At 38.7% G+C, this 14,659-nt stretch overlaps 1 protein-coding gene across 3 annotated transcripts in view; it reads right to left on the bottom strand.

Annotated features, from left to right (window-relative positions):
- CDH10 (cadherin 10) overlaps positions 1–11,827 on the bottom strand; it is a 108,485-nt gene extending 96,658 nt beyond the window's left edge. For all 3 annotated transcript variants that reach the window (XM_074987802.1, XM_074987801.1, XM_074987803.1), the window contains exon 1: positions 11,597–11,827. In XM_074987802.1, the coding sequence (XP_074843903.1) occupies positions 11,597–11,827 (231 nt within the window). The remainder of the gene's footprint in view (positions 1–11,596) is intronic.
- Between the last annotated feature and the right edge of the window lie 2,832 nt (positions 11,828–14,659).

The following is a 14,659-nucleotide window of genomic DNA, read 5'->3' as shown; positions in this document are numbered from 1 at the left end:
CGCCGCGCGTCTCGTCCAGACGGGGCTCCTTTTCGAAAGGACGCCGCCTACTTCGAAGTCCCCTTATTCCCATCAGCTCATGGGAATAAAGGGACTTCAAAGTAGGCGGCGTCCTTTCGAAGAGGAGCCCCGTCTGGACGAGACGCGCGGCGGCGAGGCACGTCTATCTCGAAGTGCTGCGGCCGCCCGCATGCTAATGAAGCGCTGAATATGCATTTCAGCGCTTCATTAGTAAACTTCGAAATGGCCATTTGCGTGGCCATTTCGAAGTTTGGGGCTCGTGTAGACACGGCCAACGTGTGTAGACGATCTGCTGGGCTTTTCGAAAGGATACCTTATTTTGAAGTTATTTTTGAAAAAAATTGCTAGTGTAGACACTGCTTTAGGGTGACTATGACAATATCTCTATTTCATTATCATAATAACATACACAATTCTATATTTAGCAGGTTTATTTGTAACTAACATCTCTGCTATTGCAAACATGTCCTCACAGTTCAACTAAAACCACTGATTATTTATACTGTGCTCACCACCATAGTCTGACTGCCCTCAAGATTTCTCTCTGACATATGCTGCCTGTAGGAGTTTGGAATTTCAGGATCTGATACTGCAATGTCCTCAGAATCTATTGCTTGCTTTCTTTAAAAGAAATAAGCAAAGCTTGCACTACCAACTATATAAAATATGAAAAACATACAAAATTTGAGGGCCAAGTCAGTTTAAATAAACTCTCCCTCACCTAACCATCAAAACTGACAACTCCCTGTTCAACCCGCTTACACTTCCTTCACAGCCTGGATCAATATTAGCTTATAGCATCCACCCAAGATTGGTAGATTCAGATTCAGAAAGCCTGCTAAACAATTAACAGGGCCACTTTGTGATCAAAATACTAAAGGAGCACTGGAGCACATGGCAACTGAAGAGAATTGAAATGGATTCTTCACATCTGTCCTCACTGCAAAAGATGTGAGGGAGATTACTACACCTGAGCCATTGCTTTTAAGTGACAAAAATCTAATGAACTATCGTAGATTGAAGTAACACTAGAAGAGTTTTTTGGAACAATCTGATAAGCTAAACAGTTATGAGCCACCAGGACCAGATGGTATTGTGAGTTATGATGATAGGCTCAAATACAAAATTGCAGAACTAGTAAATCAACCTCTGTACCAGATGACTGCAATACTGCAGAGCTCCAGATGTAGTCTTGGCTACTACAGGCCAATGAGACTAACTTCCATATCAGAAATAACAGTGGTTGAAACTACAGGAAAGAACAGAAGTATTAGACACATAGATGAATATGATATGTTAGGGATGAGTGGAACTATTAGACTTCTGAGGAGAACAACAGACATGCGCAGGAGTGACCCATTCAATATAGTGTGATTGGTGGCCTGTTCCCCCATCCTATTTTTCCAAGTGCAGGGTGAGGGATTAGACCAGGACATCCAACCTTTTTTCATGGGGAACCACACGGCAATTGTTTACATTTTCTGGGGGCCAAACATAAAATAGCCCTGAACAACCACCACCCTGCGCCCCAGGCTTAAACCCCTCACAGCACCAAATTACCCCCCAAACAGGGGCAGCTCCCTGCCACACTGAAAGAATAGGACTCAATGTATTTGGTTTAATGGCCAGATCTCAAACCGTTAAACTAATTAAATTGAGTTTTACTCCAATGTTTCTCAACCCTATTTTAAAAAGTACTCCTTTTTCCATAAAAAAAAGAAGTACCCCCAATACCTGCATTTTGGTTGCCTTAGTACTTAGATAATTTTTCCCTCATGCTTGTAGGCTAGGGTATAAGTTGCAAAATTCAGAATTGTAGCCAAACTAACTCAGATTTTGAGGGCTTTGGGGATGTTTTTTGCTCTTTTTTTGTTTGCATTTCATCCCCGGATTATTATTATATTATGACCCACATTCTATAATTTTGTTTTCAGTTGCTAAAAATGGTATTAATGGACTTCATGAATGTCTGTCTCAACAAAATACAATTATGGACTTTCATACGACTGTTGCATTCCCCCTTTCTACACATTTTGGGAGTAAGGGCACTTAGACGTTGAGCAGGTTCTTCAAAGTGCCTGTGGCTACATGGCATGCTGCAAACTTCAAAGTTGCCTCAGGGAGCATTAACCTAATGAGGTGCTGCATATTCATTGCATGACTTCATTATTATTCCCCACTCAAGTGGATCACCATGCCTTCTTCAAAGAAAGGGGCTAGTGTACACACAGTCATTATATCGTTTATGCTCTGTGATATTCTCTTTACTGACGCTTGCTTTCTTTGTCATGTATTGAAAACAGTGTGAAAATTACAAGCTGCTTTATTTAACTTCCTGTGGTATGTCATGAAATAACATCTTCAGTTCTTGTATTACTACTACAGAGTTGCTAATAGTCCCATGTTTTAAGGACGTCCTTTATGTCTTCACCCATGCATAACAAGGTTAGGAGTTGCTGACTGCTGCAAAAGGCAACAAGCCATAGCTCTGGCAAATATAGGTGAGTGCTGCTTACTGTTATTGTTGTTGTTATTATTAAATAAAATAACATAAGGTGGAAGGTTAGGGTAACCATGGTAATAAACAGTCCATTATTTTGGAAATGCAACATTAACAACCCTACCTACTGGCTTAGTCCGATTTTTCGTATGTGACATACTGAATATATAAACATGCCAAAGTGTGACATAACTAGTCCACTGGGAGGTATTTTGCCAAATCCTGGTTATTTTACTGATTTGGATAATTTCTATTGACTTGAATGGTGACTAGTTGTGTGAAAACACCTTTGCCACTGGAAAAGGATGCTATGTACAACATCGTGGAAAAATGTCCAGTAGTCTGTTGGGGGAAAAATTAAGAAATTGAGGTACTGTATCCAAATTTCCATGATTTTTCTCAGTATTTTTGCTTTGCGAAAATTTTCAAGCTTTCTCCTGACATAATTTTGTCAAAACTTTTAATTTCATGCAAGGTTTGCATCTGCCTTTTCCTTATAGGTACATATGTACTTATTTTTTAAAATAACACCATATCTAAAATGGTGACATTTCACTCAACTACATTTACGAAATTCTCTCTCCCTCTCTCTCTCTTTTATCTTTTGTTGTTTTTGTTTTTGTTTGTTTGATTTTGTTTTTTGCATATGGGAATTCATGAAGGAAAATCAGTTATTTTGGGGTAGTCCTATTATGAAACATATACAACAAGGTAAAGTTTGCTGAATTATCAATGTATTATGTGATCCTATAACACCAACTCTCATTTACACATGAAGGCTATGGCTATATGGTGAGTTTTGACAACAAAACTCTGGTTTGGTTGAGAAAACTGGTGAAACATCCACACACAAAATGTGTTTTGTCAACAGCATGTAGACAAAAGTCGGCACTCCGCCAACAACCTTCTGCCTCTCCCAGATGAGGAAAAACCTCTTTTGTTGATGGGTACTGTTGACAAAAAAAAAAAAGCTGTGTGTACACTCTAAGGGGCCTTCTCTCAACAGACAGGGCATCCAGAAAAATGGGCACCCCTTTCTTCTGTGCTCCCAAGTACCTCTTTTGTCGCGACAACAGCCAGGCAGTCCAGCTGCTCTGTTGACAGAGCAGAGAACTCTTCCAATTGGCTTTTGTGTGTGTGGCCACACTCTGTTACAGAAGTTTTTTTTAAGAAATCTCTTCCAACAGTGACTTCTGTTGACAGATGGCTGTAGTACAACCGTAGCCGAAGAGAATGGGGTAATGGATCTTTTAGCTATATCAGAACAAAATAGTCTATTTTGTGCTGTAAAGTTTGGCTCATATGTTCAGCAGCAGTGTGAGTCAGAGAGAGATGACATAATATTGCGCCTTTTGAATACTTGCCTCAAAAACTGAGGACATCTATTTATCAACAATGTGAAATCTCTTCTGAAAACTCCCTTCCAAAAAAAAACAAAAAACCCTTAGCTTTAAATTAGGTTAATCTGGAAACTTTTAAACATCACCTTTTTAACTCTATTCAGCAGAATTAAGATAAAAAGTGCTTAAGATTTATTTCAATAAACTACACCCAATAGACTGCACTCCCTTAATGTAAATTGGATTTTAAGTGAATTAATTTAATTCTACATTTATGATTGACATTAGAGCTGATGTAAGCAAAGGACAGATTAAATCAAGCATCATGCTAGAAAGGCTCCCATTAATGCCCTATTCCACTCCTTCATATCTTGTACAAAAAAACTGCCAAGTCAATCTTGTAGCTTGTTTTTCTACAGACTAAGGAAAAGTATGATTAGACTATCAAACTGATCTTCTCTTGAGATGGGAACAAGATATGAACCTACACCTGTAGAGATGAATTATCATCCACTTACTCAATGTAACCCAATTAGGCACAAAAACTTTATGAAGTCAATCTAACTGCATAGTAAAGTTGAAGCACAGAAAAAGCTCCTATCCTGAATCTGTAGTTTTTTTCCCCTGTGTATTCTTCTGTGTATGCTAATTTTTCTTTTGGGGTACAGTGTTCATACAGTAGAAGGAAAAAATAGAGATTTCAAATAATTTTAGAACAGTAGCTATAGTTATTCCTTTATATATCTAATTGTTATGAACAGCTTGCAGCATGCCGAAAAAAGTTATTGCAGCTTTCTCTCTCTCTCTCTCTCTCTCTCTCTCTCTCACACACACACACACACACACGCACGCATACCAGCCCTTGAAAATGGGTGTGTGGGAAAGTATGATATTTTTGACACAAAATGGTGTTTTCTTAAGATGATAATTGATGGAACAGCATTTTTCATTTTATAGAAAAAAGTCATTTTTTCTTCAAGTATATTTAGAATTAATCCAATTTTTCAGAACAAGCTCAAGAGTGGGTCATATCTCATAACAATACCTCTTTCTTAAAAACAAATAAATAAATTCTACCTGGGACCTGACACTAGAACAAAAGAGGTAACAATGTAATAAGTAATGTTTAGGTCCAGCAAAAGGCTATTTTTAGGTTATGTTACCCTTTCACCATGGCTAAAGCAGGATGGAATTCTTAATCACTAGTATAAGACACCAAAATCAGAGAAAATATCCTTGTGTCTGTTAGAATTTGAAACTTGAGTTGGATTAATCCCTGGAATTAGGAAAAGCTGATTTGTTGAAGGTTATTATCTTCTCTGTTAGTATTACAAAGATATTCCAGTAGATTCCACAATCCATATAGAAATAATGTATTCCTACAATGCCTCATTTTTATGGGTCTAATTTTCTCCATTTTGCTGGGTAAGAGAGTGTCTGATAGTATAAAATATAGCTTTGTCATAAACAAGCCATACTTTAGGATTACCATTATGTCAAACAGCACCTACAACTTATGAGATGCTATAGAAGCAAAGGAAGGCCTGCCCCCTTTCACAGAGGTTACAATATGCAGCACAATTGTAATGGGAAAATAATACAATTATTGAGGTGTTTTTAATTTAGCCCTTGTTAAAAGTCACTTTATATATATTTTTAGTACAACGCAAAATCACTGCAATACATTCAAAGTTGTTGTGTCTATTACAACAGGTCACAAAACAGTTTGAATAGCATTAACTGGTGACATTGTGATTCCTACTGAGTTAGGAAATACCTTGTGACTTGCTCATGATAACATCAGTGATATTCCTATAACATTCGTCTGTCTCTATTTTTTGGAACGGGCTTAAATAAAAAAGACAACAAATCAAGCAATGTGCATACTGAACACTGAATGTCACTCACAGGTTGGAATAGTTTTATTGGACATTGTGATATTTAGATGTCTTGTGTTTCCATCTCACATGCTAGAGATGCATGCCTAGGCACGTGATTTGCTACAGAGAATTTCATCCATGATCTTAGGAAGCTAACAGCTCTAAAATCACAACCCGGAAGAGTCTGATACTCAGAGTTTGCATTTCTGCTGAGCATCTCATTGCTGCAGGACTCATATTATCAGCATTTTGCTTTATTGAAAATAGGGTTATGTTAAGCACTTATTTTGAATTTGACATTCTGTCCTTGGCAAATGTTTTCCCTACATTATTAGCCCATCTTAACTGAATGATGCCTTGTTTTCTTTACATACAAGCTTCCTACCCACACTCCACTCAAACTCTGGGAAACTTGCACCCAAGGGGTGTTCCCTCTGTGGTTTTGGGGGAAAACAGCTAACAGGAAGCTGCCAGTGACCCCAGCAACAGAATCTGCTTCAGATACTCAGAAATCTTTCTACAGAATAGAGTGGACTATTTTTATTCTGTGTGACTTGCTATTTGCTCCAGCCTACATTCTTACCATCTCCTTCTCTCAGCATCACTCCACACATGACTCTCTTTCCTGCCATGTCCCCCTCACTTTTCTTTTCTTCAACTTCCCATCTCCATCCACTTTTCTCTCCATTTTCCTTCACACTTCCTAATTGCCCATCCCCATATTTTGAGCAACATTTCATTGCTCAGTCTGCTTGTCTGTTCTACCCCTTCCCCCATCCTCCGTCTAGTCTACTTAGATTAAAAACTTTCTGGGGCAGGAACACTCAACTACAGAGACTAACACCAGAGGGCTTCAGTTTAAGCTGGTCCTGCAATAGCATAATAAAGATGACTAAACACTATTACTGAAAGAATGGGGCTTCATTCCTCCTCTTCTCAGCCTCACCATTGAACTTTGGAAAGCAGATATGAAAATAACTTATAAAGCATTTTTGTCAAGACTTCAAAGAGATCTAAAGTGTTTATTCATTGACTGTGTTTTAGCAATAGGGGTTAAATATTTAACACTTCTCTTATTCTTCTGTCCAGCAGACTGCATGTGCTGTAGAGAAGGTGGTTTTTCAGAAATGTGCTTTGATACATTTGCACTGCCTTTCAGGTTGGATGTGCTGAATGTTCAGAAGGGATTTATCTGTTTCAGAAAGTACGTATAACAAACATGAAATGATGATCTAATATTTAACCCCACCCCTTCAAATATCTTCTCAGTTCTGACCCTCTACTTATTTTTTCTGGTCTCTTACCATTTCTCGTCTGTCTCCTTTGATACTCCAGCAATTCCCACCTCAGGAAACTGTTTCCATCTCCCCTGACAACTACCTTTTTCACCTTCCTTCACATGGAAAACTCTTTGGCCGTGTCTACACATGCCCCAAACTTCGAAATGGCCACGCAAATGGCTATTTCGAAGTTTACTAATGAAGCGCTGAAATGCATATTCAGCGCTTCATTAGCATGTGGGCGGCCGCAGCACTTTGAAATTGACACGCCTCGCCGCCGCGCGTCTCGTCCAGACGGGGCTCCTTTTTGAAAGGACCCTGCCTACTTCGAAGTCCCCTTGTTCCCATGAGCTGATGGGAATAAGGGGACTTTGAAGTAGGCGGCGTCCTTTCGAAAAGGAGCCCTGTCTGGACGAGATGCACGGTGGCGAGGCATGTCAATTTCGAAGTGCCGTGGCCGCCCGCATGCTAATGAAGCGCTGAATATGCATTTCAGCGCTTCATTAGTAAACTTCAAAATGGCCATTTGCGTGGCCATTTCGAAGTTTGGGGCACGTGTAGATGTAGCCTTTGAGTGCATCTAAACTGAGAACAAACTTCGATGTTAACTTCAAAGTTAGGCACTACGTCGAAGTAGCCAGCAGAGAGTTTACACATATTTTCCCTTACTTCGATGTTAACTTTGCCCAACTTCGAAGTACTTATTGCATTCCTAGGAATGGAGTAGTGCCCTACTTCAAAGTTTAACTTCAAAGTAGGGTATGTGTAGACACTCAACTTCGAAGTTGCTTACTTTGAAGTAGTAAGCAACTTCAAAGTTATTTTTGTAGTGTAGACACAGCCTTTCTGAACCAGGCTGTAAGGCCATTGATTATCATCCCCTTCAAATCTCTCCTCAAGACCCATTTTTATCATTGCGTCCCTAAAACAATTAATAATGCCCAAGGCAAGTGGCAGTTTCTCAAGGTAGTTTTCATTGGGTAGGGGTGTTTCTTTAACTTTGTATTTTATCCCCCCCACCACCTCACCCTCCAACTCCGTATGTGGCTTGTTATGTCCAGTTGTGAACACCTCAGAGCAAGGATTGTGTCCATTTCTCTCCCTTCTCCTCAATACTATACTGCCCTAGTTGTGGTCACTGAAGGTACCAGAATTCAAAATGCCTTCATGTAGAAACGAGGGAGCTACTGGCAAGGCTTTCTCTGTGAGGTGCTCCTAACTTTGAAATGTACAACATGCTTTCATCTGCAATAGTCCAGAGCAGTTGGTTTTTAGGCCATGCTGCTGACCTCTTTATTTCTCCAGGCCCTTTGGGAAATAAAAAAATGATGTCTGCTCTTTGTAAATTATGTGGGGGTAATGTGCAGAACTGTTTTAGAATCATGGAATCATAGAACTGGAAGGGATGTCTAGCCACCTGCTTCAAGCAGGGGCAAGCCCAACTAAGTCATCCTAGCCAGGACGTTGTCACGCTGGGACTTAAAAACCTCTAGGGATGGAGAATCCACCACCTCTCTAGGCAACGCATTCCAACACTTTAACAACTTCCTGGTGAAGTAGTTTTTCCTAATATCCAACCTACTTTTCTCCTTCTGTAACTTCAGACCATTGTTCCTGGTTCTGCCATCTGTCACCACGGAGAACTTTTTCTCTCCATCCTCTTTTTAGATCTCCCCTTCAGGAAGCTGAAGGCTGCTATTAAACAACCCCTCAGTTTTTTCTTCTGTAAACTTGATAAGCCCAAATCCCTCAGCCTCTCCTCATAGGTCATGTGCTCCAACCCCTTAATCATTTTTGTTGCCCTCCACTGTTTTCATCACCAATTATTTACATTTCACTAGCAATGAGGGCATGCTGCTATCTTGCATTGCAATTGTATTTTTAATTCATGGCAAGAGTGTCTTGTGGTTGCATAGAGACTTTTGAAAGATGGGGAAACAGAAATAAATATAAAAATTATCTGATTGGCACCCAGCAAATTTTTGGTTCTACTGTAAATACAAATGTCAGCATTGAAACTAAATCTAGACAAAGAAATAAATGAAATTAGTGTCTGACAAAGGCAATTTAATCACATTTAAACTTCTATCATTCTTGAACTCCTACTTGCCACTTACATTTCCCAGAAATTTTAAAAAGCCTCCATTACCGAAAAAAAAAACAGTTTGCATTTCAGTATATTCCCACCCTTTAAATAAATCAGGGCTATTTTCTCTTCTTTTTTCCCCCCATGAGCTGTATTCTTTTTCCATAGGTGCAACAATTATACTTCCTTGGAGAACTAAAATAGAAATACTGAAAAAAAAAAAAACTATCAGCAATGTACCCAACAAGCCAAAGTCCTTCCCAACATTATTTTCCAAAAATAAAGTACTTCAGATGTGAATTTTAATAGAATGTAGGACTAAAAAAAGTGGAATGAGGCTACATAGCTACCAGCTAAAAGGTGTTAATCAGAATCTTGATGATTAACACCAAGTTCCACTTACAGATAAGCTACTCTCTGTCCTGACAATTTTATCACCTCTGAGCACCACTCTCTTTGGGTGTTAATAAGGAAGAAACACTTTGCTTTCTTCCTTGAGTGCCACCACCTCATTATCCCTTTGTCCATTTACAATTAATTTTTCTATCTATTTCCAAGCAAAATATGATTTGTTATAAATATTTTGAACTGACATTTCCAGATATTATGAGCCAAGTCCTGCAATACTTATATGAGTAGTTCTGCTGTCTTCAGCTGAATGAACCAAATGAGTATAGCCTGTGAGACTAGAACTTGTGTAAAAATTTCCAAAATATCATTACCGATGCTCCTGAAACCGTTTTGAAAATGGGACTGAAGCATTTTTGAAAACTTTACACCCCTTTGCTTTCTGGTCAGTTTCCATCACTATAGTTTCTGGGAGTTTTAACATACACAATCTCAGGGGGATAGCCATGTTACTCTGTAGCTTTACAAAAAACAACGAGTCCTGTATCACCTTAAAAAACTAACAAATTTATTTATTAGGTAATAAGCTTTTGTGAGTGGATCTTACCCAAGAAAGCTTGTTACCTAATTAAATACATTCATTAGTTATTTAAGATGCTACAGGACTGCTTGTTTTTTTGTTTTGTTTTGTGAACAGACACAATTTATACTTTCAAAGCACAGATTCTGTCTGGAGGCCCATTTTTTTTCCTACTCCATGTTCACTGCACTATTGTTAGTAAATTGGGTGATTTAAATGCATCTGGACTTGTCTGCAATGATATACAAAGGAGCAGAGCTGTGTAAAAGTTTTATATAGCAATAGAAAACTAAGGCGAGATTTAAAAAAATAATAAAATAGGAAGTTAAGGAACCTGAGCCTATTTGCAGCTTCTCATGGAAGTACATATCTCTTATAAAACAATACAATAGAAGTTAATAGCAAAATGCTATATAATTTTATAGAGAGACTGTGAAAGTCAATGATAAGGCTTTACACTCTCTACTAAACGATAGAAGTCTGCAAGAATAACTCACATAAAACCCTTTTGGTTTCATCCCTGTTACATGTGAAAGGATTGTTCCATAAGAATGTGCTTTTTGACTAAAATCAGCCAAAAATATTTCATGTGTTGGGTTCCGTAAGACTCAGGCTCAAAATAAAACTCTGGGTTCAAAAAAAGTCACCATTTTCAATTGGTACCTGCATCCATTGAAAGTGCCAGTGGCATCCATAGACCCCCAAACAAGCACAGCTGATCCCATTGCAAGGCTGTTTAAATCTCTTGAGTTTTGCAGATCTCCTTAATCCAAGTAAATGAAAATAATAGAGTCTGTGTTGTCAGAGCTTGTGTATAGATATAGAATGTTCAGTTTGTCACGGGAGTCTGCAGCACAAAAGCCCAGTGACTTATATTCAAAGGGAGAATCGGGACTATTTGAATTAATAAAATCAATGTAATCCAGCATGTGATATTGTATTACATGTGGTTATTTGAACCTTAATCTGAGCAAGGCAACATATCATGAAGTGAATGTTGCCCAACGTAATGTGGTGAAATTAAATCTTTTCAGAACAGGCACCCACTGTCACATAAAATAGTGATTCTAAAAGGCTGGTTGCTTCTCAGTGAGTCTGTTTAACAAAAGTGTAAACTGTAATGGCTCAGATGGTGCATTCTGGGAGCAGAGAATTCTTTTCTTGGTAGTGTTAAATTTACTGTTTCATTCCTCATATTTATTTTCCATTGTATTTGTTAATAATGTTCCCTTTTTTTCAATTTATTGAGGCATAAAAATCACTGGAAGAGGAAGTACATTTTGCGTCCAGAAATAGGAATCGTGGTGGTGCTAGAAATGATATGAAGATTTCACAATTATTTGTGGAATATACCTTAGCTTGTTTCAAACATTTGTAAGTTTCTAAACAGTTTTAAGCATTATTGCTTTTCGAGACTTCCAACAGATAAACAACTTGTACAGTGTTGTTTGGAAAGCCCACCATTAAGCTAGGAAAAAGTAGTGGAAATAACTTGAGAACAGGAATAGGACAAATGTATAAGTAAGGAATGGAGAAATATCAAAGCTTAACAGAGACCTACCTTGCCTACATATTGATAATCAGAACCTGTATATTCCTCCAGCAAGAAGAACTGGTTCCACATCCAGCCCCGTTTCTGGCGGTGAAATGCTTTCCCGTCACTCCCTGATATACGTGACACAAAGCCTTTTGGTTGGTGGTCGGCAGTTCTTGTGAAGAGCATTTCTGCATAGCAGGGATGTGGCAGGCACATCCACAGCAGCAAAATCAGTAAGATTTGTTGTACAATCATAGTTCTCCACTGCTGACTGTCCTCCAAGACAGATGGCTGTAGGAGCAGTAGCGTTGCTTCCCTGGATTACCTTTCCGTGTCTCTTTAGTTGGCAATGCTGCCAAATGTTTTCCCGTAGCTCATCTCTCTTCTGCACATATCCACCAAATCCTCAAAATAAACAGAAAAGACACAGAGTAAGTTGAAAATATTCCATTTGCCTTTGACTGTCTTCTCTTTGTACTTGATAATATAGCTGGAAAGTCTGAGAGGGGGTGAAAAAGCAACTAGTTATTTCCCATGTGCACGTAACTGATGACAGATGTGGTGATCATAAAAGGTTTTCTGCTAACCTTCTCCAAGTGGGAGGGCTGCAAATATAGTAGGTAACTGGTTTCAAAACATAGCATGAGAAATATAGCCAGAGGACATTTTTTTTTACCTTTATCAGTTTAAGAACTTCAAGGATTTTTTTTTCATGTAGACAAGGGGATTAATACTATTAGCACTTACTTACTAAATACTCCAGCCTTTACTTCCAATGTTTTTCACCCGATTTGATTTACAAGTAACCCAGTGTTTTATCAATCTTGCTACCCAGAGGCCTGAAAAGCTAAAGCAAAGCAGTTTTAGAAGCCACAGAAATGGTGAAACACTAGTTTCCCCAAGGCATTTTAAATGGCAAAAGGAAACATCATATGCATCAGAAGAAATGCAACTTGACAAGAAGTGAACTTTTAATATAAAGATCTTGGGATGTGGTACTTACTCTGTGAACTGAGGAAGCATGCAAAAAAACAAGTTTAAATTCAAGAAAAAAATTATTAAAGAACTAGGGCCTGATTTGATTTTAATGACAAGTCATAGTCATAAGGGGAAAGGGAGAGTTCAGTGGCTTGAGCATTAGCCTGCTAAAATGAGTAATTACATACAATTATTATTGTAGCAGTTGCCTTCCCTTCACATTCCCCACATTTTTTCTTTTTGCCCTTACTTATGATTATGATCTATCTCATTTTAACACCCAATTTGACTGAGGGATCCCCTGAGCAGAAGCTAATTTTGATTGTCTGTGAACGTAGAATCATAGAATCATAGAAGAGTAGGACTGGAAGGGACCTCGAGAAGCCATCGAGTCCAGCCCCCTGCCCTCATGGCAGGACCAAGCACTTTCTAGACAATCCCTGAAAGCCATCTATCTAACCTCTTCTTCAATATCTCCAGTGATGGAGATTCTACCACCTCCCTTGGCAATTCGTTCCAGTGTTTGATCACCCTGACAGTTACGAACTTTTTCCTAATGGCCAACCTGAACCTCCCCTGTTGCAATTTAAGTCCATTGCCTCTTGTTCTAGCCTCAGAGGCAAGGAAGAACAAGTTCCCTCCCTCTGTCTTATGACACCCTTTTAGATACCTGAAAAGTGCTATCATGTCCCCCCTCAATCTTCTCTTTTCCAAACTAAACAAGCCCGATTTTTTCAGCCTTTCTTCATAGGTTATGTTCTCTAGACCTTTGATCATTCTCGTTGCTCTCCTCTGGACCCTCTCCAATTTCTCCACATCCTTCCTGAACTGTGGTGCCCAGAACTGGACACAATACTCCAGCTGAGGCCGAACCAGCGCAGAGTAGAGCAGGAGAATGACTTCTCGTGTCTTGTTCACAACACACCTCTTAATGCATCCCAGAATCATTTTTGCTTTTTTTGCAACAGCATCACACTATTGACACATATTTAGCTTGTGGTCCACTATAACCCCTAGATCCCTTTCTGCTGTGCTCATTCCTAGGCAGTCCTTTCCCATTCTGTATGTGTGACACTGATTGTTCCTTCCTAAGTGGAACACTTTGCATTTGTCCTTATTAAACTTCATCCTGTTTACCTCAGCCCATTTCTCCAGTTTATCCAGATCCTTTTGAATTATGACCCTATCCTCCAAAGAAGTTGCAACCCCTCCCAGCTTGGTATCATCTGCAAACTTAATAAGTGTACTTTCTATGTCAATATCCAAATCGTTAATGAAGATATTGAACTGAACCGGTCCTCAAACAGACCCCTGCGGAACCCCACTAGTTATACATTTCCAGCAGTGACATAACTTCACTTTCATTCAATGGGGACAAGACTGGGCTGTTTGCTCACATTCCTTAACAGTCTTCTCTTTTATTTGTTCCAGAAAGGGGCATAGCACATTTCAAATCACAAAGGCTGTATCTACATTTGCATTCCTCTTTCGAAAGGGGTATGCAAATGAGGTAAATCAAAAATGCAAATCAGATGCAGATTTGCATATCTGCTGCCTCATTTGCATATTCTTATTTTGAAATAGCTTCTTGCAAAAGAAGAAAACCAGTGTTGACACTGTTCTTTTGAAAGTAAACCCCATCTTCGAAAGAATCCTTTTTCCCTTTTTTTATGGGGAGAAGGATTTTTTCGACGATGGTGTTTACTTTCAAAAGAGCAGTGTCTACAATGGTTTTCTTCTTTCGAAAGAAGCGATTTCAAAATAAGAATGTGCAAATGAGGCACTAGATATGCAAATCTGCACCTCATTTGAGTTTTTGAGTTCCCTCATTTGCTTACCTCTTTTGAAAGAAGAATGCAAGTGTAGACGCAGCTTAATAGTGTGCTTCTGGCAATCAATAATACAATAATTAATAAAATGAAATAATAATCTTTCCAAAATATTTTTCTTAAATAAAATAATAACCACTCTGCATTAGCTACACAATGCAATCTGTACCCATAAGAGATGCAACTTAACTATAGCACTTGTTAATTTCTTACTGGTTAATTTCTGACAGAGATGTGGTGTCTTCATATTTCAGCACCATTTTTTTTCCAGAGCCCACTG

The sequence above is a fragment of the Carettochelys insculpta genome, chromosome 2, assembly GCF_033958435.1.
Source record: "Carettochelys insculpta isolate YL-2023 chromosome 2, ASM3395843v1, whole genome shotgun sequence".
Classification (NCBI taxonomy): Eukaryota; Metazoa; Chordata; order Testudines; family Carettochelyidae; genus Carettochelys; species Carettochelys insculpta.
The sequence above is the reverse complement of the archived record's forward strand: the minus strand, read 5'-3'. Positions and strand labels throughout refer to the sequence as shown.